This window comes from Harpia harpyja, chromosome 4, assembly GCF_026419915.1.
Source record: "Harpia harpyja isolate bHarHar1 chromosome 4, bHarHar1 primary haplotype, whole genome shotgun sequence".
In the NCBI taxonomy this organism is placed as follows: Eukaryota; Metazoa; Chordata; class Aves; order Accipitriformes; family Accipitridae; genus Harpia; species Harpia harpyja.
Genome location: NC_068943.1, coordinates 52770139 through 52797104, shown reverse-complemented (window position 1 = coordinate 52797104; position 26966 = coordinate 52770139). Strand labels below are relative to the sequence as shown.

The window sequence follows — 26966 nt, the reverse complement described above, 5'->3', positions numbered from 1 at the left end:
GTGTGAGCCAGTACCAGCCAGATTCTCAGCACTTCAGCAACTAACATTTCCCTTCAGCGTCACTGAAGTTTGGGAGGTTTGCTTTGGTGACCTGTGGCCTTTCTTTCTTCCCACCCGCCTCATTCCTTCTTTCTTTGCTATGTATGTTAATTTGGGGAAAATCATAGCCTAGGGCAACACACCTGACTGCTTCCCACCCCAAAATCATTTACCATTTAATGCACGGTTACATTCATTCTTCTGCCTTTATAGTTCCCTAATGAGCTTGAACTGCAATTAACAAAATGATTGTGTTCACTTTAGTACAATGCACCTGCAAATACCAGGATGGGAAGTCATATTTAAAATAAAAATACACTCAGTACACATTTCAGCAGAAGCTTGATACTCTAGCATGGGCTCGAATTTTAACAGGTGTCAGTGTCTGCCAACAATTTGCTGTCTTTCTTTAATTTTTATTCTAATTGGTCAAAGATGTCCTTATATCATTTTCTCATCCAGGCTGCAATGATTTTGTGAGCAAAAATACAAACTACTTCACTTTATTTTTCTACTGAAATCATTAATTATCCTGTACTGAATAATTTTTGTTGTAAAAGTTCAGACCGAACTGCTAGACCAAGACTAGCATTATAGTCTCTCTTGTCTGCATGAAGATCTTTTTAAACTTATTGTTAGGATTCATTCAAAACTGATTTTTATGAGAAAAATGCCTGCCAGAAATAAATGATCAGTTGTTTCTTATCTTATTTCATTGATACTGGACACAGTATTTCAACAAATGTGACATCCTAATCTGCATACTGCAGCAGTTCTCCTGCCTACAAATTTTTGATGATTTTGGGGATTAAAAAAAAAACCAACAAAGCAGCAGGTTCTCTCGTTTTCTCTGCTTGTTAAATGGAGCACAAAAGCACAAGTGAGAAATAACATGGTATACACAGAAACTAGAACTTGCCACATTCATATTGCTCCATCTATTGCTCTTGCTCAACGGTTTTTCTCTATGTCACAAAATCAGAAACACTGAGGTTGGAGAGGACCTCTGGAGGTCATCTTGTCCAACCTCCTGCTCATACAGAGCAGGTCCAGCTTCAGGTTAGATCAGGTTGCTCAGGGCCTTGACTAGTCAAGTTCAGGAAATCTCCAAAAGTGGAAGTTTTACAACTTCTCAGGGCTCAAGTCCTAAACCACTGTTGCTGTGAAGATGTTTTTCCTTATTCAGTCACATTTCCCCTTGCTATAATCTGTGGCAGCTGCCTCCTATCCTTGCTGTGCACCTCTGAGAAGAGTCTGGCTTCATCCTTTCTATAACTTCCTTTTGGGTCATGGAAGAGTGCAATTATATTCCCCCTAGCTAAATAAATTAAGGTTCCCCCACTTCTCCTCATGTGTCACACAGTCTAGCCACCTAACGACCACAGCTGCTCTCAGGTCTCTCCAGTTTGCCAGTATTTCTACCAGAGTCCCGAATCAGACACAGTACTCCAGTGGCATCCTAACAAGCGCAAGCAGAGGGGAATAATCAGTCCTCTCCAGGCAACCCAGCAGACAGTTGGCTTTCATTTCTGCAGGAGCCACGTTGCTGACAAATGTTGGGTGTGGTGTCTGTCAGGACTCCCAGCTCCCCAGGTGCCGAGATGGTACCCCCGTACCTGGGCATGGGGCATTTCTGTCCCAGGCGCAGGACCTTGCATCCATCTCTGTTGAACTTCAGGAGATTCCTGTTGGCCCACTCTTCCAGCTCACCTCTCAGATGGTTCCTCTGCCCAGCAGACTTGCTCTCCAGCATATCAACCACTTCTCCTGGGTTGCTGTCACCTGCAAACTCACTAAGGATACACTCTGTCTCTTTGATCAGGCTGTTGATGAAGATGTTAAATAGTATCAGCCTTTCAGCACCCTCTGATGCATCCTGTCAAGCCCCATGGGCTTGTATGTGCCACATTTACCTGTGTGATCTTTAATTCTTTAATGCAGGTACCACCTCTTTCTTCAAACTCTGCCACTATACATAGAGGCCTGAAAGCAGATCTTGCCAATAAAGACAAAGACAAGACACTGAATACTTCAGCCTCTTCCCATGCCTTCATGTCACCTGCCACATTCAGCAAAAGGCCCACACCTTCCTTGGTCTCCCTTGTGTTGCTGATGTACACGTAGAAATGATCTGCTTTGAGCCTCATCAGTTCCAACTGCAGCTGAGCTTTGACTTTCCTAACTCTGTTCCTACATGCCCAGGCAACATTTCTGTATTCCTCTTTGGTTGCTTGTCCCTGCTTACACCTCCATACTCTTCCTTTTTGCATTTGAAATCAGTCAGGAGTTCCTCGTTCAGCCAAGCTGGCCTCCTGCTATACCTGCTCAGCACCCTGAACATCAGGATGGACTGTTCTTGTGCTTTGAGGAGGCTGTCCTTGAAGATCAAGCAACTTTCATGGGTCTCTGCCCTCCAGGGCAGACTCCCAGGAGATTCTGCCTACCAGTTCCTTGAACAGGCCAAAGTCCGCATGCTTGAAATTTTGAGTGGTTATTATATTATTTGCCTTTCCCACTTCCCTCAGGTTCTTAAACAACCATCTCATGATACTGCAGCCAAGTCACCCCAAAACAGTTCTTCCTTATCCGTGAGCAGCAGGTCTAGCACAGCACTTCAATCAGTCAGCTCATCCAGCACCAGCATCAAAAAGTTGTCCCTCATGTACTCTGTAAGTCTTCTGAATTGCTTATGCCCCATCACACTGCCCTTCCAGCAGATGTCGGGAGGGTTACAGTTCTCCTGACAGGGTTTAGCCTAGTGTCAGAAAAGTGAACCCACTTCTTGATAACCAGACTTTTGCATGTGTTAACAGCAGAATATTCCTATTGTAACTTTATAAGCCGAGGCACTATCATCCTAAGTACACCATAAGATCACAGCTGGAATCCATACCCCATAAATGCAACAATTACAAGCAACTTTGAAAGAGGTCCACCCAGACAAATCCACCCATGGCCTCACTTGTGGAGGATCCCTGGAGTTCTTTATACAGTGTAGAAGTAGAGGCAACACAACACAGAATTAATGCCCAAAGTGTTCACTTATAGCCAGTTTGGGCCTGGAGGTGAGCAACACTGGCTCATTTCAGGACCTGGTAAAAAGAAGCATAACATGACCTACCTGAATGATGAAAGCTCCAACGCCAGACAGCCTACCCCCTGTCCAGAGGGCAAGGCCAGGAAATGAGCAAAGGAAGAAATATTTCTGTACCTTGTGGGTCCAATCCCCAGCATCAATCAATTCCAACGACTGCCAGAGACTTCCATTCTTACGAAAAGGACAAGATCTGCAGAACTGCAACTGAATAACGTTAGGAAACTGACACTCTCTTTCTAATGGACTTGGATACTGGCTGCAGGTAGCACCTTTGCTGGTTTATAAACCAGGAGGCAGATTTTTAGACCTTCGGCCAAATTCCCACTCATAAGCTTTCAACCCCACTGAAAGCCCAGTAAGCAAAAGGCAAACCTGGCCTTCAGTATGAACCAGAGCTTGCAGTTTGCATGGGCTCTGAAGAAGGCTGGTGATGTAAATGAGTGCCTGATTTGACTGTGACTCATTTACCCTGTCAGACAGCCCTAATGACTGGCTTGCCTTGGCTCTTCAGCAAGTAGGAACTCAGAGGAACTTCTCCTATTCATACAGTGACTATTAAGACATTTATATCTGCCGGTCACCAACCTCCTTCCAAAATATCAGAAGTCCTTAACTCCCTCCCCAACACCACCATTGCCACCATCCTTATTTGAATGCCATAAATGTTACTGAATTTATCTTCACAACAGCCATGTGGGATGGATTTCTCCCATGTTAATGATAAGGCAATGATGGGACAGTAAGGGCCAGATTTTTTAAAATGAAATTTAGTTCAAGTTCATATGAGTTTCAATAAACCTTTACTTTGCCTCTGAGCTGGTTGAGCTCATAGGCCCTGATTTTGCTTAGTGCTCCTGGAGTTGTCAGGGTTCAGGCCATGTGAAAGTGCCAAGTTTCATACTGTTTTGCACATGAAGCCATAAATCCCTCTCCAGAACCCCAGGGGCATGAGGGGGGCCGCTGTTCAAAAGGTTCATGAACTTGGATAAAGTTGGGTAGATATCAGGGTTTGTAACAATATACCAAATTAAGTTCTGTCCAAAAGTTTTTGATGGGCCTAGAATAAAAAATAGCTAAGAAGACCATTAAGTTTTTGCAGAATTGTGCCATTGGTAAAAAAACCCCAAACATTACCATATTTTGTTCTTAGCTTTATCTTTGTCAATTAATTCAATGCATTATTTTCTCCTGGAAAATCCAGAGGCAGTTTTCTCTATCTAAGGTCATTTTAACTTGCGGTAGTTATCTAGACATGATTCTTTCCTGGTTTGTTTGCTTTTATTTTTAAACTACGCACCTACCAGAGACAAATGACCACATTCTACAAGGTGAGACTATCTGAAAATGTTTACTTAGACTCATCATAAAATAGCTATTCTTCTGTAAAATCTATAGAGATGACATTTGCTTGTATAGAACATGAAGTGATAATTTGTCAGTATTTCTTACCTGCTCACTTCAGTAAAAAGCTAAATCAAAGTAATAGGAAAATCTTGGGTAATAACAGCTACCACCCCAAATCCTTTATAACTCCGATTGTCGGTTTTCAGTGAAAACTACAACCAGAGTTTTCACTATCTTATGCCACTGAAGTTTTAGAGGAAAAATTGCCATTCAATATTCAGGATGCTCGTAATACAGACTTTAGAACAAAACTGAGAAATATTTGGTCACCTATCCTGCAAGCATACATGTCAGCACATTAAAGAAGCACTTGGTTCATGGTTGCTTTGAAAATCTATGATAAATAACAAGTTACTCCATTCCCATCCTAGCATAATGCTAACAAGAAGTGAGAGAGTCAGATTTTCTTGTCTACAGAGCAGTCATTATAAGAAGCCAATGGACAGAGCAATGAAAAGGACTCTGATTTGATTCACACTGAAGTCACACATGCAACTGATTCAGTGGAGGCTGTTTAGAGTAGCAGCCGGCTCTTTCTTTCACATTTATATAGTGAAACCTCATTTCAATATATATTTACCACTGACATATCAATAACTTTTGTAACAAGCCAGATCAGATGTTCTGACAGTGTGTAACACTGTACAGTGTTTTGCATGCAGTTTGCAAAGCACTTTACTCAAAGATGCTGGGTGATGGTCATCTCAAAGGCCAGAGACAAACCCAAGTCCTAGGGCCTTTGAAACATTTCTCTACCCTGACAGAGGTTCTTTTTGGGAAAAGCAGCCCCCTATGGACAGGCATCTCCTAGACATCCATCACTCAGCTCTGGGAGTAGCATCAATGGTTACTGAGGACAGCTTTTCATTTCCCGCCTGCCTAGCACACAAAACTGATGTGACTAAAGAGAGTAGTGAAAAAATGTAAAATCTGAAGGAACCTTTAATCTCTTAAGTTAAAAAGAAAAAAATGCAACCACTTACTAATGGAATGTTAAGATTGTGTATTAAACCCACAAAAGTCAGAAAACAAAGGAATTAAAGAATCCCTTGGCTCTTTTAACCCTTCCCTCTGCCTGTGTGCATTACAGGCTTTTCATTACACAGTCACGTAACACCGGGCAAAGGGACATAACCGGAGGTGATGTTAAAGGGGGAGTGTGGCTTGTTATGAAGTAAAGCTACAGAAATGGAAATGTTAATAACTAGTCATTTTATCTTGTAAAAGTTTAATATTCACTATTAAAGAATGGCAAGACACAAAAGAAACGGCAAGATGTTGCTATGGAGCTAAATGAAATATTGAATAAATGAGTTGTTCCTCTCAGTAAATATTTTGGTTGCAGTTTACTTGCAGTGGTATTTATCTCCCAAGAACCAATATGACGGTAATATATCATGGTAAGTAACTATCCCCTAGTTTATGCCCACACGTAAACAAATCTCACTGAAACAGGCTAAGTTTGTCCTGCGCACAGCACCCATATATGTCTATGAGCCCCACGCCTGCAAAACTCAACATGCTCCCCCCTCACTAAACTTGCAAGCTCCGTATCTGCTGCATTTTAAGTAGCTGCACACTTCCCAATCATTAACGTACACATCCTCTTCATGCGCAAGGAAATATTATTATCCTGGTTTTACAAATGAGAATCCTAGGCACAGAGAGATTAAAGCTGAGCATTTCAAAGCACCCCAGTTAATTAAAATGACTGGAAAATGGGTGTCCAAATTGTTTAGATACCTTTGAAGTCTCAGAATAATTATATTGCTCAAGGTCACACAGGGAGTTTATGGCTGACCCACAACTTGAACCCAGATTTCCAGCGTCCCACTCCAGCACCTTAATCACAAAGCAATCTTTGCTTTCCAATTTAATACTGGCCAGACCTGGTCCGCATGCAAACTGGTTACCAACAGACGAAACCTGTTATTATGCCATATAATGTAGCTATCTATCTCTACCCTACAGGATAAACAGCAGTGCATTTGGGCATCTCCAAATTCTTTAAGGTACGTATCATTACAAAACACTTACGAGGCAGGGAAGAGCTATTTGAGAATTAGCACATAAGGACAGTGAGGGACATTTCCAATGGCGCACTCCAGCTCTGCAGCAGAGTAAAGTTTGCTGTCTCTCCTGTCCTTACTCTGGTGGCCCTGCTGCTACACTGCCTCTTTTTTCTGATGCAGTATTTGACTAGCAGCATTTCCTTTTAACAGGTTTAGCCACCAAAGCCTGTCTTGTTGCTCTCAGCCTAGCGGTGAATTCCACCACCTTTCGTGACTAGGCCCACTTGACACTACAGCCACCAGTGATGCTACGTTTCTTGCCATCAGGCTTGCTAGACCACAGTACAAAATAAACCCTCGAAGTTATTCAGAGTAGCACCGAGACTTCAGCAATAAAGCATATGGTGGAAGAGTCCTCTCCCAAATTAAAAACTCAGAAAGGACCTGTTCAGGAGGCCTCCACACCACAGAGACAGAAGAGCTTCTGCACATAAGCACTGCCAGACACTGGCACTGTGTGACACTCATTGGCCTTTCTCATCCCTCTGGGGTCTTTGCATAGAAGAGGGCTGCACTTAAGCCAGTTTTGATATCCATTAATAAACTTGATCTCAGCTTAATTTCTCTTGAGCATACGCTCCAATTACATGCTCCTCTCATTTACAGCTGCAAGTCAGAAAGCTACGTTTTCCAAATGCTGATTCCTACCATTGGCACAAAGTCTTCAGGCCTTGGTATGAACTGATGCAGTTACATAAAGTAAAACTTCCCAGATAGGATTCAATCTCAGGTTTTCCCTAGACACACCAACACCCTCCAGGATGTGGAACGCAATGGAAGACAGAGATCAACATAAAACACGCACACACATACTTAACATGCTGACTTTTTATCACGGAGGTTGCTAATTTCCCATGCTAAGAACAACGTTTGGAACTAAAATGAATTATGTGCCTCATTCTGAGTGCATCAAAGAGTAGACAGCCTTTTTAAAGGAGTCAAGATCACCTCAGCTGTGCTTTTGTTATCTAGCCCAAGGTTAAGGATTTGGCCTTGGGCTAACAATTGGCTTAGAAAACCAGGATCATGTAATGAGAGTTCCAAGAAGAGAGAAAAACCAAAGCTTGGTAAAGGCACACTCTTCAAAGTGTCCCAGTATTTGACCTCCCCCCCCCACCCCCTTAGATGAATAAGGTAAAGAAGAGAGGAATGGAGCCCGAAACCCTGAAGGAAGTACTCGCGTACAAGAGGAGCTGCAAAGACCTTCCCAGACACTCAGGCTCACAGAGAAAGGCCTGACAACAAATTTTCCTCACCAGTTAAATAGAAAAGTTGGCAGTAACCCACTGCATGGTTCAGGTCTCAAGAGGAGAAGGCTCTTGAAAAGGGCAGCACCTGGTTTATTTTCTTTGATATAAAGCACAAGTTAAGCTGCTTCTATTTGACAATTAAATCTAACCCTCAAAAAAAGGCTAAGACCCTCCAGCAGGGGAGAGCTGCAATAGCTACGTGCCAGCAAAATGGCCTGCTGGCTTATACAGACTTGTTCACAAACTACTGATTTTTTTTTTTAATGGTTTTTGGTTTTGTTTTTGGTTTTTTTGTCAGAACCTGCACACAGGAGAGTCACAGACCACTTTCTCAACTTTTGCTGCTGACAAAAACCAGCAGGCTCCACCCATGCTCCCAACACCATTTTCCCAGGGCTTGGTCCTTCTCACTGAGGAACTCTGCAGTGGGCATGAATCAGTAACTCAGCAGGTGTGCAGAATCTCTGTCTAAATGACTCTGCCCTCTAGGGTACATTTGGGTTATATTTTCAAAGATGAAAATCTTTTCATCTGCAACCTGGGAGACTTCTTTGCCCAACATGTCAAGGAGTAGTTAACAATTAACTATTTCTAAAAAAAACCCAAACCAAACAAAAAAAAAAAACTTAAAAAAAAAAATTACCAGACCAGGAAATACTAATCAGTTAGTTTTGATCCTCCCCTCAGTAAAAACATCATCTAGAACATGGGTTACTGCTAATCCTAAGTAACCAAAAATGTTGCTGCACTTTAAAAATACCAGTGGTTAAGAAAAGGAGAACTTCAATTCCATTTCTTTCTGATCTTTGAGTCTCGAGGTGGCATTCTGAGGCTTCTCCCCAGAGAGTGTGAGGAAATTTTCTTTTTAAGAATCTCAGGCTCCATGGTGTCCTCACAAGATTCCAGCAGGGGAAGCTTTAAAGTAATCCTGCACAATGCCAGTAGCCTGTACACTGAAAGCAGTAAAATGGCAACATATCTGTCATTCCACTAATCTAGGTCTTGAACAACAGGAATAAAAGAGTATCAATAATGCCAGTATTTTGCAGAACAAAACCGCTCATTTTTCACTTAATGCTATTGGGCCCACCTTTTATTTACAGTGCCAAGGCTGGGAAAACAGCTTGGTCCAATAGCAACAGTTTGTGACATCAAAACTGCCTTCATGTTAACATTATGATGTCAACTAGAAGATCAGGATTCTTCATAAAAAGGGACATAAAAGCTGGCCTCTTAAAGTGAGAGACTGCTTTTAAGTAAAAGATTTTTTTCATTCAAAGGAAGAGAGAAAATGCAAGCACAAGAAATTGCATTAGAACTGTCCTTAAAATAGAATAATTTAAAACAACAGCCAGAGTGATGTTTATAAGAAATAATACATACCCTGTCACTCTTCCTAATTCCTAAGGAGTCAATAACTCCTTTGGTCTATGAAGTCCCATACAAAGTTATCAATAAGTCATGAGAAAAATGCAAAAGTCAAGATTATAATGAAATGAATCATTGTTTCTGGCTGTAAAACAGAGGCGTTCTGCTCAGCCCGCGTGTTTGGTGCAGCCGTAGTCAGATATCCCTTCTCCCTTCCCCCTTCCCCCTCCCATCACCATTGGCCTTGCAATTAAGCTTCAATACGCCTGTGTGTATATTATTGATGTGGAAACAGCTATTTCCATCATGCCGCAGATATTCTATACTTTTGAAGTCTGCGGTTACAGGGTCATTATTCCATACAACACTTTCCCATCACCAGGGTGTGCAGGATGCCATAAAAAATGGCTTTGTGTAAGTTCCAAGCTGCTGGAGTTATGTCAATAGTTACCTTAAATACATTATTTTTTATACGTGGTCACCCTGCCTTCTGAGGATTTGCTTTAATAAAAAGGAGCAGACCGTCTGAGAACGAAGTCAGTAGAGCTGTGCTGATTTGCAGATCTGGTTGATATTTCCATCTTTTAATCTGCATGTTGTTTCCAGGATGATGATGGTGATGACAGTAATAATAGTAGTAGTAATAATAAAAATAATAATACATTTGCTCCTGTTTGTAGTGAAACACTGCTGGAGTTGAATGCTGTTTTAATGAGACACACTGAATGAAACAGTATCCTGCAGTGCAAGAAGTACATGTCAGCTCTCCACTGCCTTGGCATTATGACCCAAGCTACAGTACAATATTCATAATTTTCTTGGTGATCTCCCAGAAAAACCTTCTTAATTTAATCTCTAATGGGATTATCAGCTTCATTAAATTGTAAATCTGCCACAGTGCAGCTGTTGTGGGAACCTGAACTCTCAGAGTGTTATCAGTTTGCTGCTCTGATCTCTTTACCTGAAGTCCCTCTAGAAATTTTTAACACTTTGAGCTTCAAAAGCCTGCAGGGTCCTTCCCCACTTTCCTCTCCTACAGCTTCTTTCCACAAAAATCTCTGCCTTTTTTCAGACTAAAAAGGCACAGATCTGCTTCTTTCCTGGACTTAAGCCAATATACCCAACTGCAGACCTAACCCAGTGGCTCCAATCTAATTCCTGTATGGGTAGCCAAGCACACTTTGCAGAAGCCCCTGCAAGAATGAACTATGAAGAGCAAAAATACATCTCATCACTACCCTGCCTTATGAGCTGAGAACCAAGTCGACCCACTGCAAGTTTCCTACCTCTGGAGAAGTCCAACAACTCTCAGCCTCTGTTCATCTATCGAGGGCAATACAAGCTCAGGCAGGTATTACAGCTGAGTGCCTTCACAGCACTATGTAAATACAGATGCAAATGAGTTTTGGCCCTCAGACTTCTGGCAAGTTACACACACAGTCCCTGGTGTTACGAGGTGTCTCCTGCTGCACACAATGGGGGCAAGCCTTCAGACCCTGCCCAAACTAAGATTCTTGCTGAAGGCAGGGACAAACTTGCCTCTGTAAAAGACACAGAACCAGGACAAAACCAGTGTACCTGCTTTTCTAAGTGACCATTGCACGAGGCTTGCGGACGGAAGGTTGCTAAATCCCAGAGGGCACTGACAGGTGACTAGATTCCAAAAAGAGAGGAAACTCCACCTTAGGAAATCATTACTGCCTGTTGCAGACAAGGCTGTCAGGAATACAGGTAATGAAGGATTAGTACTGGAGAGACAGGAAAGAGGTAATCTTAAAATAAATCTTTAACTCTTTTTGTGCCCAAGCAAGGCAAATGTAGTGGACACACACAAATGGTTACTTTCTCACACACCTGCAAAATCTCTTAGGAGAAATAAACAAAAAATTTGGAGTACAGCAAAGTAAGGTTATATTCTGAAGGAGCTGGGACTTTTTCCTTGTACATAGTAGTCTAACAAAATAGACAACTACAGCTTTTATCCAACACCCTCCTTACAGCAACAATATGTAAAATCCAAGTGTCCTGAACCTAGCTTCTTTCTTCTTTCCTATGTAACTAAAAAACAAAGTGGTTTGTGCCTATAACAACCATTTATAACATCTTTAAAAATACATTTTAATGCCTTTGGCTTTTCATCATTATTTTGAGCAGCTTAAGTCAACTGGGAACAAGATTCGTGGTTCTCATGTTCTTGTGTTGTAAGAACACAACAGATCAAGTTTTCATAGCAGCAGTCTGCCGTACCAAAAGGGGTAGCCTTAATATAAAGGAGAAGAGAAACATTCCATATCCATCATTAGATAAATAATACTTCAGGCAAGATATGGCACCTTTAAAAGTGCCTTTTCAGTCTTGGATTTTTCTCTGCTTGTTACCACAGAAACCATCTAGCAACCAGAATCTAAGACAGACTCCACCCAAAACAGAGAAAAACAATATAGACAGAGTAGGCTTTTCCTCCCTTTTTTTTTTTCTCCCCCCCCCCTTTTTTTTTTTGAGAGGGTGGATGAGTGCTAAGGAAAAGTATCTTACTGTGCACAGGATAGGAGCATTTTGCATGCAGTTGAAACAGTAAAGCTCTGATTACAGATGGCAGAAATGAAAGCAGGGAATGAGTAATGAGCAATGAGAAATGCGTAATGTGGGATGAGGATATAATTTCCACACATCGGCTAAAGAAAGGTTTACACTCTTAAGCAATAAAAACAAACCATTAAGCCAGACCTGCACTGTCAGGAAGTATAAAACAGTTCTTGAAACTCTGCAGTTACTATACAAAAGCTTTTCATAAACTTTTGTTTCCTGATCTTCATAAAACATTAACATCAAGCTGCCATATGGCAATTAGCTGCCTCCTGAAATCAATAAAAAAACCCCAAAAATCAACAATTAGGAATAGTTGTACAATAAATAGCTCAATAATTATCCTCTTCTAATAGTGTAGCAAAGTGGGTCTAATATAAATGCAGTCCAGATGAGCTCCTTCTTCAAAGCTGAGAGTACAATAAATCATGTTCCTCTCCAAGCCTCATCAGTACTGATTGCACAAGTGAGACCTCTAACTGCCTAGCAGGGAGAGAAGCAGGTGACAGTCTGTGGACACCCAAACCCAATTATCATATGAGCAGGAAAGGTCTCAGTGCCTGATTATGATGAGCCCAGGTTAGCGCAGCAGAGCAGATCCTGCTCAGTGAAAATGGCCAATGCTCTCGGGAGAGCTTACCTCAACTGAAGATCTTCCCACGTCATTTTTACATGATGCTGACCACAGAAGTCCAACTGAATTTTGCGCAAAAATTATCAAGCCACTCGACAAAGCTGTTACTGAGTCTCAAAAGGACAAGGAGAGATGCTGATCACATTTGTGTTTAGAGAGATGCTTATCTGAAATGCACAAAGGGTGACATTATCTATCACAATCTCTGCCTATATAGATTATATAAGTGCCTAGAAGCAATATGTTTAGGGGAAACAGGCTATAGGGTAACAAAGGCAGTTCTGCCTTCCAGATCTGCTTTTTCTCCACTTAAGAGGGAAAAAAAAAAAAGCTAATTTCTTCTTGTAGAGTACTATAATACTAGTAGGTACTAAAGAACTAAAATAAGTACTGGAGTACTGTGGTAACAGCATACCTTTAGTATTTAGGATTATTTAGCAGTCACTACCAGACTTAGAAGATGTCTCAGAAGTATCAGAAAGCCCAAACCTTTCAGAAGGACTGTTTGATCATCAACCCTATTTAGCAGAGTTCAGGAACCCAACTGATCTCTAAGAGAATTTTCTACTACTCATGTATGAAAAGTTTGGTTTCCTTCTTCTATTTTAAATCCTAAACAAACTCTTCAGTGCAGCACTCTCACATCTCCAATCTAGAGAGAGGTTAAGGATTTAAAAATATGTTACAAAACCAATTCTGCAGAAATTTATTGACATGCTGAGCTTGACACATGCATATTTCCTCCTCAAATTCAGTATGGAACTCATGATTCTGTGACTAACACTAAGCAAGTATAGAAATGCTTACAAGAGTGGGTCTTAATAGGTTTACAATTATACCTTGGCCTCACAGTGTATTTTACTAAGGATGCAATTCTTTGTCAAGCAACAGGAGGTTTGCCTTTACAAGGAATGCAGCATCACGCCATGAGCCAGCTACTGCTCATGCATAGACAAGCGCTGTAGTCAATTTTTTTCAAACAAGATTAGCATCAATGTGTTCTCATGCCTTAGAGGAGAAGTAAAGCCGTCACCACTCCGTAAAAAGCCTCCCTCAATCTAGTTACACACGAAGGGCTAGGAGCTGTGAAACTTAAGCCTTGCAACACTGGAGTTTAGGATCTGGTTAGAAGTGCCATGGGGTCTTTACTGATTTCAGCAGGTTTGGGATCATACCTTTCCTGCTCATAGAAATGGTACAATCTTCAATTTTTCAGCACTTTATGTCCAGCTTTTGCAAGCTCAGGTTATAGAGTACGCTAATACTGCTGTGCATCGCAAACAATGAATTTTTGAAGAACCTTCACTGTGGCATATCCTGTGACTGACAACCTTCCCAAAGCAACAGCCATAAACTCACGCATCATCAGTAAAGCTCGCAACAAGCAAAAGGCAAACTACACTTCTGCGCATATGATGCTCCCCCCTAAAAACAGTAGCCAGCAAAACGGCACTGGTCTTTTGAAAAAGGAAATAGAGGTTGTCCAACCCAGCGAACTTGTAGGCTGCTATGTAGTTATCAGCATGACCAATAACATAAGCTACCTCTCAAAAATAAGCAGAGCCAAACTGCAGAGTGGTGGATTGTTCTTTACTAGCTATTAAAAAATACTGCTGGTACAAAGAAATACGTAAGTTTGTATCTCACCACAGAAACTTACAGCTAGCCTAAGATATTTTTAAGCTCATGAGAAAAATGGAAGCAGCCAACAGGAAATTAGTTTTTCTCTCCTATCCTCTGTACCCATTGCTTTTTCTGATGATTAGCAATAGAGAACTGTTCTATAAGATGACCTAAGACTTCATCAAGTTAGCCTTTCTGATCAATGAACCTATTTACTACCTTCGCTGTAACACAGATGATTCTGGTAAAAAAGGAGGAGTTTGGGGAGGGCCATGAGAAAGAGGAGGTTTCTGTTAATAAAAAGTTAGGCTAGTAGGAGGCCCAAATCAGAGATCCCCAGAGTTGACTTAGAGAGGTCTCTAATGGGCCAACTGTACACATGGCTTTAGGAAGCACTGCCTCAGTTCACCAAATCCAGAAACGGATCCACAACAGAGCACGAGGGGGTTCTGACATCTCTGGAGGTATCAGCACAGTCATTACATATCCACTAAATACAGCAGAGAGTTCCTGAAATAGGCAGGAACTTACCACTAGCAGCCTAACACAATTTCATTCTGTTCCTGGCTTCAGTGCACTTTGCAGTTGATCACCAAGAAGCCAATTTAAGCTACTTTCCTGCTCTATTGTTTCAGCACAACTTTCACATAACAAGCAACCCAGCCTCTGCATGCTCATCCCAGGTTCTACAGCTAGTAACCTGACTGCCATACCAGTCTTTTAACACACAACAGGCACAATAAGTATTAGCTTTAATACTGCTTTTGCCAACTGCAAATCATGCTTTTGCCCCTCACATGAAGGATTTAAAAAGTAAGAAGATGTAAGCACAAGTTACCCTTGTGATAACTACACAAATGAACCATTTTTTTCTTACAGACTGGACTTTTCAGAAAGAAATATCAGAATTCTATGATTTATTATCTGAAATAGATTTAAACATTTGGGAAGAAAAAAAAAAAAAGCTTTCAAACACAAAACCCTGGAAAGGAAGACAAGCTAATCTGCAAAACAGCAAAACCATCAGCTGAGGTTAGATAAGAGGCTGCATATGACAACAGCTTGCTGCATGTAGGGCAAAAATTGAAGATTAATTTCACTATAACACTCCACAGAAGTGAGCTCACATCTGAGGTGAGGAAGTATGCAATGCTTTTCCAACTGTTAAAGACAAGGGCCAGTACAAATAAGGTAAGTATTCCTCTTTAGCCTACATAATCACAAAAAAAAAAAAAAAAAAAGGATGACATTTTAGTTTTTATTATTTTATATTTGGCCAGGACTTTTAAAGGAAGGACTTTTAAAGGAAACATCAAACATTCACTTTTCTGTAGGTCTAGAAAGGATTCAGTCTTCCCCCACCCCCACCTCCCGGAGGATTTCTATTGGCCCTTCTTATATTCACACTGCAAATTAGTTGGGAATAGCAGTATTTATACTAGATCAGCAATGTCTGGTTCTTATCCAAATGTTTCACCTAAAGAGGATGCCAGTTCTCATGGACTGGACAGCCCACCCTGCAGCATTCCTGAGAATTGTACAATATAATAATCTTGAAAGTCAGCAGAGTGGATTATCCACTTTTTTCTGGACTTGAACTTGTGACCTTAACAGTAGCACAGCAGAAAGCAAATGTGCTATGCACTTTGCCATAGTAACCTTCCATGTATTCTTTTCAACTTAAATACACACAATTGAAACTGCTACAATTTTGGAAAATTATGTACAAACCCTATATTTTTTTTCTTTTTGATTACATATAAATACAAATTAGCTATTCTTCTAAAAAGTGGTTATAATAGTAAATAAATACAAAATAAGAATCTGACCATTATACTTCATGTGCTGGGGTTAAACCCATATAAAATGTACAACTAAAATACATTTAAAATCTTTAAAGGAATATTTCTCTGATTAAAATATTTGTTTTCCCAACTTTTTTTCGTAGACATAAATATATTTTCAAAATAGTTGTGTTTTTTTTTCTTTCCATTTCATTACATAAATAAAGTCTTCATTGGGAAATATTAAAGTGTCAGCTTTTTTTTTTTTTTTTTTTTTTTTTTTTCTAATATATTTGCTGTGTTAGCGGCACCCACAACCCTCCACAACCATATCTTGATAGTTCTTTAATACAACTTTTTCATTTTCATCAAGGTAGAGCATGGAAATAGCACTCAGTTCTGTCGGCACACAGCAAGCCTTGGGGATTTTGGAATTCACTGAATTGACCAAAGTCTGAACAATGGCATGGTTTGTTGAGTTTAGATGATCTGCCAGTGGAAAAGGACATTCCCCATGGCAGTAAAAGGCACTATACCCCGGTGGGGCAACAATCCAGTCATTCCACCCCACATCATTGAAGTCCACATATAACGGATGCCTTTTGCAACTGTATTTGTGGCGTTTACGCTGTTTGTGTTTTGCTTGACGCTTTTCTCTTTTATGAAGCGGGTGTCCCTTGCCATCATGCCCAAACGTTACTAATAATGGCCTGAGCTGAGACCAGCTATCTTCATCCTGATGTAAAGACCTGCTAATCCTAACGTGCCTCTTGGAGGCACTGTTCTCTTTGTCCAAGTGAACCACCTCTACCACAAACCCATGATTAGGTTGTCCATGTGCAATCCACCTCAAAACAGCTGGCGTTACATCAAAACTTTCCCATTTACTTGCATTATGATGCACCAACCTGGTGTCCAAAAGTCTTGTGACAGGGTCCTTAGAGGTGGCTGTGGCTGGCTTTATAATTTCATAAATATTAATACGGTGATGGTAGCTGCTGTTGTTCTCAAAGGCTCCGTGCACCTGTTTCCGAAAAATCTGGAGTTCAGCTGAGGTGATAGACTCCTCATTAGGGATGGAAGATAAATTAAAGAAGAAACGCCGTGCTGTTTTCCCACTTGTTTCTGGCAGTTCTTCCAAAACTTCTAATTTGATTAAACAGGGGGGGAAAAAAAAAAAAAAAAAAAGAAAAAAAGAAAAAAATCAGGAACTGAGACAAGCAACCAAACCCCTCATAGTCTGCTGTTGGCAACTTTCAAATGACAGCTAACACATGTGACATACAAGATCTGAAAGACTTTCAGGCAGAAAATACCGTCTCCCACGTCTTTCTGTTCATTTATGCAAGCATGTATAGCATGAAGTTAAGAATGCTTCATTCATTGTTATGCATTTTGATTGAATACTGGTGCCCTTTGCATACCAGGTGGTTATAAGTGGCAAGAAACACACAGCATTACTTTGGAATTCAAGGACATTAGTGAGAAAACTCAAGCACTATAGTTCGTAGGTGTCTGATGAGAATCATTGAAACTGGTTGAGGACTTAGAGTAACTATTGCATTTCTGCTTTTTTCAAGAATATGGCTGTAACGTCAATCCCTTAAACTCCATTCTGAAAAATATTACTCCGCAATTTAGGTGACTTACAAATCTTAACATATGGATTCTTGCATCTTAATTAGAGATGGTGAACTCAACATCTGTAACGGCACTTTACAAAGCACTCCCTAGCATTTACCCAAAAGGGCCACAAAGAACAGCAGGAAGGTTCAACTGCTAAAAAGAGGTGGATGGTAAAGGGATAATGAAACAAAGTCACTTCTGAACAACAGGTTTTCAAAACCACAAAAAAAAAAATTAAATAAAAAAATTAAAAAGTCACTAAACCCCAGGCCATTCTCACCTTTGAGTCAACAAATAGCTGAATGGAGCTTCAGAGGGAGTAAAATATATCTAGGGTTGCTAAGAAGTACGTTGTTGCTACAGACATTGAAGAAATTAAAAATCTTTGCCAAAACAAATCTCTCTCAAATCATGGGTTTTAATTTTGGTGCTAAGCATCCTGGAGAAACATTCACTTTCTAAAGGGAAGCCATAATGGCTGTTAGCAGTTCTTAGTCATGTAACCATTCCCTGTTGAATCCAGTATGACTTTTTGTGTAAGGTAAGGCTCAGCTTTACAGTATTTCAGGACCAGCCCAATACTTGTAAATATGCAGATGTTTTGAGTGGCCACAAGACAAACTTCTGCTTTCAAGAAGTCACTAATACAGAATGAGAGCTCAGTGAAAAGATGGAGACGGATTGATTTTCTTCTCAATTTTGTGAAAATTGTAGAATAGCTTTTATGTCAAAAACAGTCTTTGCTGTAACAGTATGACTACTTCAAACTTCAGATTTTTGCATTTGCCTAAAAATTATAAACTTGGCCCTTTCAGCTCCTCTCTTGCTCAGCCCCTTGCCTACCTATACTCAGGTTTAACGTGAATGACCTGTGCTCTGGCTTTTCCCCCTTCACTGCTAGGCGTTTACTTTCCACGTAGGGAAACGCAGATGATGAGAGGTTACATTTCATCATTCATCTCCTTTCTCACGATAAGGCTTTCCACTTAACAGCACATCCACTTCTCCGAGGCCACCTCCTTTATCCATCAGAAACATTCAATAGTAATGAATTTCTTTTCTCAACACAGTTTCACCTTAAAAGCATGGGGAAAACTGCATTTTCATTACTTTTACAGCGGGGCCACTGCACGCCAGCACCGGAGACTAGCAGCCAGGAACAATTACAACCTGGGGAAACGTTTCCCAGAGAGCACGCGAGCGACACGCGCACCACCGGCTGCACGGGCCTACCCGTGCCATGGCTAACGCCACAGTGACTATTTTGGCTACATCAGCCGGGAAACGCACCAGTTGCTCAGCGAGAACCCGTCCCAGAGGGTCCGCTGCCTGGGTGGGCTGCAGGCGAGGAGAGGTGGAGGTGCTGCCGGACGCCCCGCTCCGCATTTGGCCAGGTTACCTGCGGGTGAGAGCTGAAACCTGGCCACAGGGCTTTTACCAGCCCGGGTGCTGGCGGCGGGGGAGGCGTAGCGTGGGCCCGGAATAAGCCGCTCCTGGACGGCGGGGCGAGGGAGCGCTGGAGGAGGCCGCGATCGATTGTTTCATTGATCTCTCACGGGGATTAGATAAGGATTAGAAACCTCCGCAGCGGGCCCCGGCTCAGCCGCGCGTTAGGGAGACTTTCCTACTCGTTAGCCTCGCAACAGAAAAGCTATCTGTGGGAACGCTTCACGCGGAGCCGCTCAGTTTTAGCGGAAGAAGTCAGTAAAACCGGAGCCTCTCGTCGGACGGAGGGGGGGAGGAGGAGGGAGGTTCTCAGAGCAAGCGCGCCACAGCAGCAACCCCGGAGCCCGCAGCCGCGGCTCTGGAAGCACACCGCCGCCCCGGTGAATTCAACAAACCCCGCGTTACCGGCGGCCGAGCGTACGCGCGCCCGGGGAGGAATCCGCCCCGACGCTCCTCCTCCGGCCCTCCCCTTTCCCCTCCGCTCCCTCCGCCCGGCCCGCGGCCCCCCACGCCGCCGCGCGCGCGGAGCCCGCGCCCGTTAACGGCCCCCCGCCCCCCCCCCCACCCCCCGCGGCCCCGCGCGCGCCCGGCCCCCGCCCCGCCGCCCCTACCTTCGTGGTGGAAGCTGCGGACGGTGTTGGCGCGGCTGGCGGCCCTCTCCACCGGGTAGCCGAGGGCGGGCGGCTGCCCCAGCTGCTGGCCCGCGTGCAGGCGGTAGAGGTCCAGCATGTAGGGGGGGATGACGACGTCTTTGCCGGGGCTGGGCCGCCGCTTCAGCCCGAACATGTGGAGCAGGCGCAGCTCGAACTCGCTGAGGAGGTCCTCGGGGCGCTGCGCGGCCGAGGCGGCGCGGCCCGGCTCGCTGAAGCGCCGCCGGCCCACCTCCGGCATGAGGCCGGCCGCGCCGCCCAGCAGCACCTGGCAGAGCAGCAGCGCCAGGAGGGAGCGGGTCGCGGCAACCATGATCAACCTGCGCGGAGGAGGAGGCGATGGGAACCAGTCAGCGCGGACACCGCGCCGGGGGAGCGCGCCGCGGGGCGGGGGGGGGGGGGGGGCGACGGCGGACGGGGACGGTCCGCAGGTGGGTCCCACCCCGGCGCCCGGCCTGGCCCCCGCGGTGGGGCGAGGCGAGGCGCGGGCCATGGCGAGCGGCCCCCGCCGCGGCCCGGCCGGCACCCGGCGGGGCGGGCGCGGAGGAGCCCCCCCGCGGGGCCCCGTCGGGCCGCTTCAGGTGCTCGGCGGCGGCGGAGCGAGGCACGAAAATCCCCGTGGCAGGAGATCAAAGGGGACGGGACGGGGCGGGGGAGCGGAGCGGAGCGATCCGCAACAAAGGAGCGCGGAGGTGAAGGGGAGGAGGGGGCGGCCGCTGTCAGCGCGGCGGGGGCACCGCCGGGGCCGGGCCGCTGCCTTCGGCGGGGCGCAGGTGTGCGCCGGGACGGGACGGGCCTCCCGCCGCCGGGACCGCTCCGCGGGGAAAGTGCCCGGCGCCGGGGTAGGGAAGGGGCGGCTGCCCAGCCGACGCGCAAAGCGACCTCCCCGCTGCGCTCCCGTCCCGACCCCCGCGCTTCCCCCACCCCCACCCCCGGCCGAGCCGCGCCGAGCTGAGCCGCGGGGGCTCGGTGCCGGCTCCGCTTCCCCCGCGCCGGGGCTGCGCGGCGGGGCAGAACGGAGAGAAAGGGAGAGCTATTTTCCCTCGGCGGAGTGGAAGAAGGGGTAGGAGGAAAATACAAATCCTGCTAGGTCCTTAGCCAAACCCACGGGATGATATTCTGCCCCGTGAAACTCTGCACTGGATTATTATTATTATTGTTATTATTATTGTTATGATTAGTGTCCCGTCCCCCCTCTCTCTTCCAGAGCACTAGCACCTCCGCCGTGGCCCACGGAGTCATCCTGCGGAGAAGGCTTTCAGCGGATCTGTGACCGCCGGAGTTATACCTGTGTGCAGCAGCAGGGGTTGTGTCTGCAGGAGGGTTTTCTGCTCTCGGGGTGTTTTTCCCGCATCACTTGGTGTTACTCCAAACTTCGCTGCTGCTCCTCTACAGCTGCCGAGCAGAAAATAGAAGTTCCCTGAAGTACAGTCCGCCTCAGAAACATACTTTTAGCAGCTGGTTGAGGAGGCAGAAGGCAAGTCCCGGCCAGGGAAGGGCTTCTCCCTTTTAAAAGCAGCGATCGAAAAGTTGTTGCTTCTTTTTCTTCTTTTTCCTCCTCCTCCGCCTCCTCCTCCTCGCGTGTGTGTGCCTGTGCCTGCCCCTGCCCGTGAAGGGGTCCCTATGTGTCTATGGAGTTAAAAGGCTCCTTTTAAAAAATGTCCTTTGCATCACCCGCATCAGACAGATGGACATTTACTGAGACTCCCGCAGCAACATTAAGATGAAGCTTAACTTTTCTCCGCTCCCTTAAAAAGAAAGAAGAAAGGAGGGAGGAGAGAGGGGAAAAAAAAAAAAAAAAAAGGGTGGGGAGTAGCCTGCTGCCGGCCCGCGTGGAGCGGCCGCGCTAGGGGACAGCGCCGGCTGCCCCGCCGGCTCGCCCGCCTCCCGCCCCGCACCGCACCATTGCCGGGGGTGGCCGGCCGCCGCCGGGGCTTTTTGTTGCGCGGCGATGTCACGACCCCGGAGGCTCGCGGGCCCGCGCCAATCACAGCCACCCTGTGGGAGCGGGCTGCGGCCCCGCACGGCTTTTAAAGGAGACGCCGCCTCCCTCCCTCGTTCCTTCCCTCCCTCCCTCCTCCCTCGCCCGCTCCCTCCCTCCCTCGCCCGCCCGCCCGGCCGCGCCGCGGCTGCCCGCCCGCCCGCGCCCGGGTCGCGGTGCCGCCGGCCTCCGCGCCGGGACGAGGGATGGGGCGGGCGCCCCCGTCCCGTTAAGCTGTGGCACCGGCCCCCGATCCGGTGTGGGAAGCGCCGCCGGAGCGGTCCCGCGTTCTGCCCCGGGCGGCCGCGCTCCGCCGCCGGTCCGGCACGGTACGGCCGCCCGGAGCGGGACGCGGGACCCGGGACCGGGCCGGGCCAAACAATGACCCATTGTGCGGCCCCGAGCGCTCCCGGGCCCCGCCGCCGCAAATCGGATTAGCGCCGTGCCCCGGATGGCCGGGGCTGCCGGGGTGGTAAGGTGTGAAGGTCACGTAAGGTATCGGGAGAATCCCGGTGCTTTAAAAGCGGTTTAAATATATATGTGTGTATGTATGTATATATATATACTTATTTATTTTCTTACCCCGGCCAGCAGCAGAGCGCGGGAGCCTGCTGCCCGAGCCCGGCCTCGCCGGGGGCGCGTCCTGCAGCCCAGCCGCGGGGCGAGGGCTGGCAGCCCGGGGGTTTCCTCGCTCTCCTCCCCAAAAGACAAGCGTCCGGGCTCGGGAGGAGGCTCCTCCCGGAGGGCGGCTGCGGTGCATCTGACTGCGGGCTCAGCCCCGGCCGGCCCTGCGGACGGCAGAGGGTTTGGTGTCTTGGGGTGGTTGTTTTTTTTCAAGATGTGGCTGCCCTCCAGTGGTGGAAATGCGGCGGATCTCCGGCCCCAAACCGGCAACCCCATCACAAACCACCCCTCCGCCTGTCCGCGGCCCCTCGCCTCCGCCCGGCACCTGCCCCGGGGCCGGGTCGCGCTCGGGCCGGGGCCGGTGGCGGCGGGGCGGGCGCCCAGCCGTGCCCACGCCGGTGCTCCCCTGTTTTGCAGCCGCGGGAGCCCGTCGCGGGCCCGGCATCGCATACAGGTGTGTACAGGCACAGGGGAGGACAGAGGTGGCAGGGATGAAGAAGGCAGGCCCGTGCTCAGTGGGATCGGGCTCCCAATCCCAGCTACATCCCTCACACCCTTTGCCGATATTGGCAAATCTAATCCCAACACGGTTTAGTAATTTGGGGGAAGGGACACATCCCTTGCCCCATCTCCAGTTTGTCTGCTTGGGCTCTGCAGTAGGGCCTGGCCCTTCTTGCACAGGTATGCGATACCGAGCAGTTTAGGGTCCCCATCAAAGCCGAAGCCATTGCACGCCATCATTAGCCGGGGTCCCAGTGGTAGCCCAGGCTCCTTCTCGGCAAGGTGAGCGCCCTGTGCTGCCCCTCCTCTTCCAAATACCTCTCAGGGGCTTCATTTGCAAAAGACACAGACAGCCTTTGACACCTTGAATTACTGCGGAGGAGAATTTAAAGCAATAACAACTGAGACAGCTCCATTACCAGCTCCTCCTTTGGGAGCGGCCTTTTCCCTCCATCTTACGACTTTCCAACATAGGAAAATCACCGATTTGAGGCAGGAATTCAGCACATTTGGACTGGAATAGTTCCTCCTGTGGACCCTCTCCTTTTGGCCTTCCTATCACGTTAGAGTGACTTCAGCTATACCGGCAAAATGTCGCTGGAGGACAAGGTGAACACACGGGGAGTTACATACCAGTGCAACAAACCACCTTAGAACTACATCAATGTAATTAAAGAGCTGGTAAAGCTCCTTCCTACCAACAGCTCCAAACACTTGTTAACCTGATTTTTGCTCCCCGCCACACATACAGTGGGAGAGGTGACACAAAAGGAGGTGAAATCCTTCAAAAGTTTAGTTACTTCTCCGTTGCATTTCAGCACAGATAATGTTTGATTTTATGACTTCCTGCAAGTCTTTAGCATGAACTGAAAGTGCGTGCAATGTGACTTCAGGGTATGCCAATTATGTAAATCAGCACTAAAATAACAATGGCAACGTAGTTTACACATCACTGACATTAAATGAGCACTTCAACTTCTAATTGCCATTCCAGTTCAATCTGTAGTGGGTCATGCCAGGAAAAAGTCATTTCTTGCCTCAACACTTACTCCCTGTGCCTGGAGCATAGGCTGTACTGTATGCCCAGCTTCACATTATCTCCAGGAGCTTTCTATATTAGGATGATGAGCCTTATAAGGGAGAAATGTGTTTGTGGTTGTTCTGAAGGCCGGCATATACTCTGGTCTGATATCAAAAGGGTCTTGTAGGTTTGCCCCTCTCCAATTTTAAACAGAAATAGGCTCTCACAGTCTTCTGTTCTCTTGACCATAAACCACATTTCCCCTTCTAGTTTGTCATCTCTCAGTCTATTTAGATCAGGAGCTGCTGGGGCAGTGACTCTGCCTTCCCATCTGTTTCCATGAGGTCCCAACAAGACAACACCGAAGCACTTATAATATGTTTCCTGAGTGCACTGGCACTCACACCAGAACCTCAGCTGTGCCCCAGCACCTTCCCCATGCTGCCAGCCCCACATAGAATTTTCTCACTGAGGCAGATCTGTCTCCCTTTCAGCCAGTGCCCTGGTGCATATGGGGAACAAGGCCCTCAAAGCGTCATCCATGAAGGTCTGGTTACAGTTCGTGCCTCATCAGCACACCCACCGACTAAATACCTCTCTGCAGAGCCCCGCTGCCTTTGAATACTGCATTCAGGCCTGCTCCCACTGCATCCCTAGCATCAGCGCACCTGAGGTCACACACTGAGAAGCATCTTTATCATGATAGAGAGCATTAGAGACAGGTGTATTTAGGTATAACAAATGCAGCACCTGGTCTGTGGAGTGCAAACATGCCAGGACCTGCCCACACAGACTTCCAGCTCCCCAAATGAGCCTTTGCAGCAGGCATAACACCCTTGTCCCCTTCCCACCCCTACAGCTGTGCAGCAGTGCACCTGAGATAAAGAAACCGAAGCTCAGCTGGCCGTGTTTCCTGGTGCTGCAATTCCTTACAATCTCTGTGAAACTGGGGACTCAAGTGGTACATCGGCTAAAGATCCAGCCCCATTGTCCTGGGCTCCCACAATGTCATTTCATTTTACAGAGTTACTTTCCAGATCAAGCCTGCTCTTCAGCTAAACTCCCGCCAGAGAGAGAAACCACAATTTACACTGAAAAGATCTGGTGCAGATGTGGGGTTTTAGGAAACCTGACTGTGAATATCTGTTAATCTCCTTTGTGAAACTTCATTTCCCTGCTCCTGAACTTTGTATATTTGACTGGACTGATTAATTTCTTTCTTCTTTCCCATGTGCACTCTCTTTTTTTTTTTCTTGGGTTTTTTTTTGGTTTAGTGGGGTTTTTTGAGAGGTGTTGAGCCAGTAAATACTCAGCTAGTGGCACCTGCTGCTAAGGTTTCAGATCCAGGTGTTCCTTTCCAGGACCCAAACACAGCTGACAGATCTCAACTTCAGGTATTGTTGGGTTTTCTTAGTAAAATGATAGAAAAGTGTCCAAAAGGATAGGTTTTACAACACAGTGAGAGTCCTTTTTCAAGACTAGAGGAGGGAAGAAGAAAATCTTCCCCCCCCCAGCATTTTCTTCTTACAAATACTATACCAAATCACATTTATATACTGCCACCATGTAGGGTCTTTTTTTCCAACCTGGTTAAATTGCAACCATCATTGTCGATGGCTACAGGCAGAAGACTTCAGCTGGAAGACCTAGATGAGAAATGCTCACTAGGGTCTCTGACCTGAACTTGTAATCCTTAAAAAAAGACCTAATTTCTGTCTAGTTAGAAACACAGGTCTCCAGAAACACTCCATCACTCTATGCACATTGATAGTCAACAGTTTTACTGCTCATTTCAGCAGACCAGTGTCCTGATTTCAGCTGGGATAGAGTTAACTGTCTTCCTAGTAGCTGGTACAGTGCTATGTTTTGAGTTCAGTATGCGAAGAATGTTGATAACACTGATGTTTTCACTTGTTGCTCAGTAGTGTTTAGACTAAAGTCAAGGAATTTTCAGCTTCTCATGCCCAGCCAGCAAGAAAGCTGGAGGGGCACAAGAAGTTGGCACAGGACACAGCCAGGGCACCTGACCCAAACTGGCCAATGGTGTATTCCATACCATGGGACGTCACATCTAGTTTAGGAACTGGGGAGTGGGGGCGGGGAATCACTGCTCGGGGACTGGCTGGGTGTCGGTCGGCGGGTGGTGAGCAATTGCACTGCGCATCATTTGTACATTCCAATCCTTTCATTATTGCTGTTGTCATTTTATTAGTGTTATCATTATCGTTATTAGTTTCTTCTTTTCTGTCCTATTAAACCGTTCTTATCTCAGCCCACGGGTTTTGCTTCTTTTCCCGATTTTCTCCCCCATCCCACTGGGTGGGGAGGAGTGAGTGAGCAGCTGCGTGGTGTTTAGTTGCTGGCTGGGGTTAAACCACGACAACCAGTTAGACCAATGCTGAGCAGTTTTGAAAATGCCCACTTTAGACCACTGCCCCCTAGATATGGTAAGTCTGTGAGACATGAAATGTTAATAGTAGTGAGCTTTTTTATAGATTTTGCACATTTTAGTGAATAAACCTCTTGATAAAAATCTGTGCTGAAGTATGAAACATATACATGGTATGGCATCAAATGCTAGAGGGGCAACTTCTGAAAATGAGTTAAGATGTGTTAGTGATGTTGAGGTTTTGGCTTCATAATGGGCGGAGATTATCTGAAAGCTTTTCTGTTCCTGAACTGTGCTTCCTGTTGGCATCTGTGTGAATATGATGTGTGGCCATTCTTTAAAATATTACTTAATACTGTTTTCTGAAGACATATTTGTCTTTTGGTGGTTTGTCTTTTAACATCTATCAATTGTCTCTGCTGCACAGCCTGTCTCCTGTTCCATGAAGAATGGATTCTCACCCGAGAAGATAATTTACAAGATGGTGATTTGTTTTTGAAGAGGGGAAAGGCAGTTTATTCAGAAATGTCCATTTCTTTCTTATTCACCTTTGCTGAAATCTGGCAGCTCTTCAAAGCTGTTGCTCTGTTTCACAGTGAGTCTCAATTTCATTCAACAAATCTCCACTTTCCTTCCATCATAGTGGCAGGGAAGTTGGAATTTATCAGGAAATACAATGCAGACCCAGTATTTTCTACATTTCCAGTAAGTCTCCATTGCTAGTGAATGATAACAGTTCCTCCTAATAGTGCTGTGTCTGCAAATACAGGCTGCAGTAGTCAGTTCACGTGGCTGTGCAACTTTTAAATTGTAAGAAAAATTCCTACAGTTTGTAATACAATTGCTTGGGAAAGAGGAAAAAGGGAGGCTA

At 45.6% G+C, this 26966-nt stretch overlaps 1 protein-coding gene and 1 long non-coding RNA gene across 2 annotated transcripts; one reads left to right on the top strand and one right to left on the bottom strand.

Moving 5' to 3' along the window:
* Positions 1–16082: 16082 nt before the first annotated feature.
* Positions 16083–21516, bottom strand: BMP2 (bone morphogenetic protein 2). The gene is made up of 3 exons (XM_052784060.1): positions 20868–21516; positions 19541–19899; positions 16083–17003 (listed from the first exon to the last, which is right to left on the bottom strand). The coding sequence occupies exons 2-3, from the start codon at positions 19890–19892 to the stop codon at positions 16159–16161; spliced, it is 1197 nt and encodes a 398-aa protein (XP_052640020.1). The 5' UTR covers positions 19893–19899; positions 20868–21516; the 3' UTR covers positions 16083–16158.
* LOC128140403 (uncharacterized) lies at positions 19827–21009 on the top strand. The gene is made up of 2 exons (XR_008234721.1): positions 19827–19928; positions 20787–21009. It is a non-coding gene; the product is annotated as an uncharacterized LOC128140403 (long non-coding RNA).
* Positions 21517–26966: the final 5450 nt, after the last annotated feature.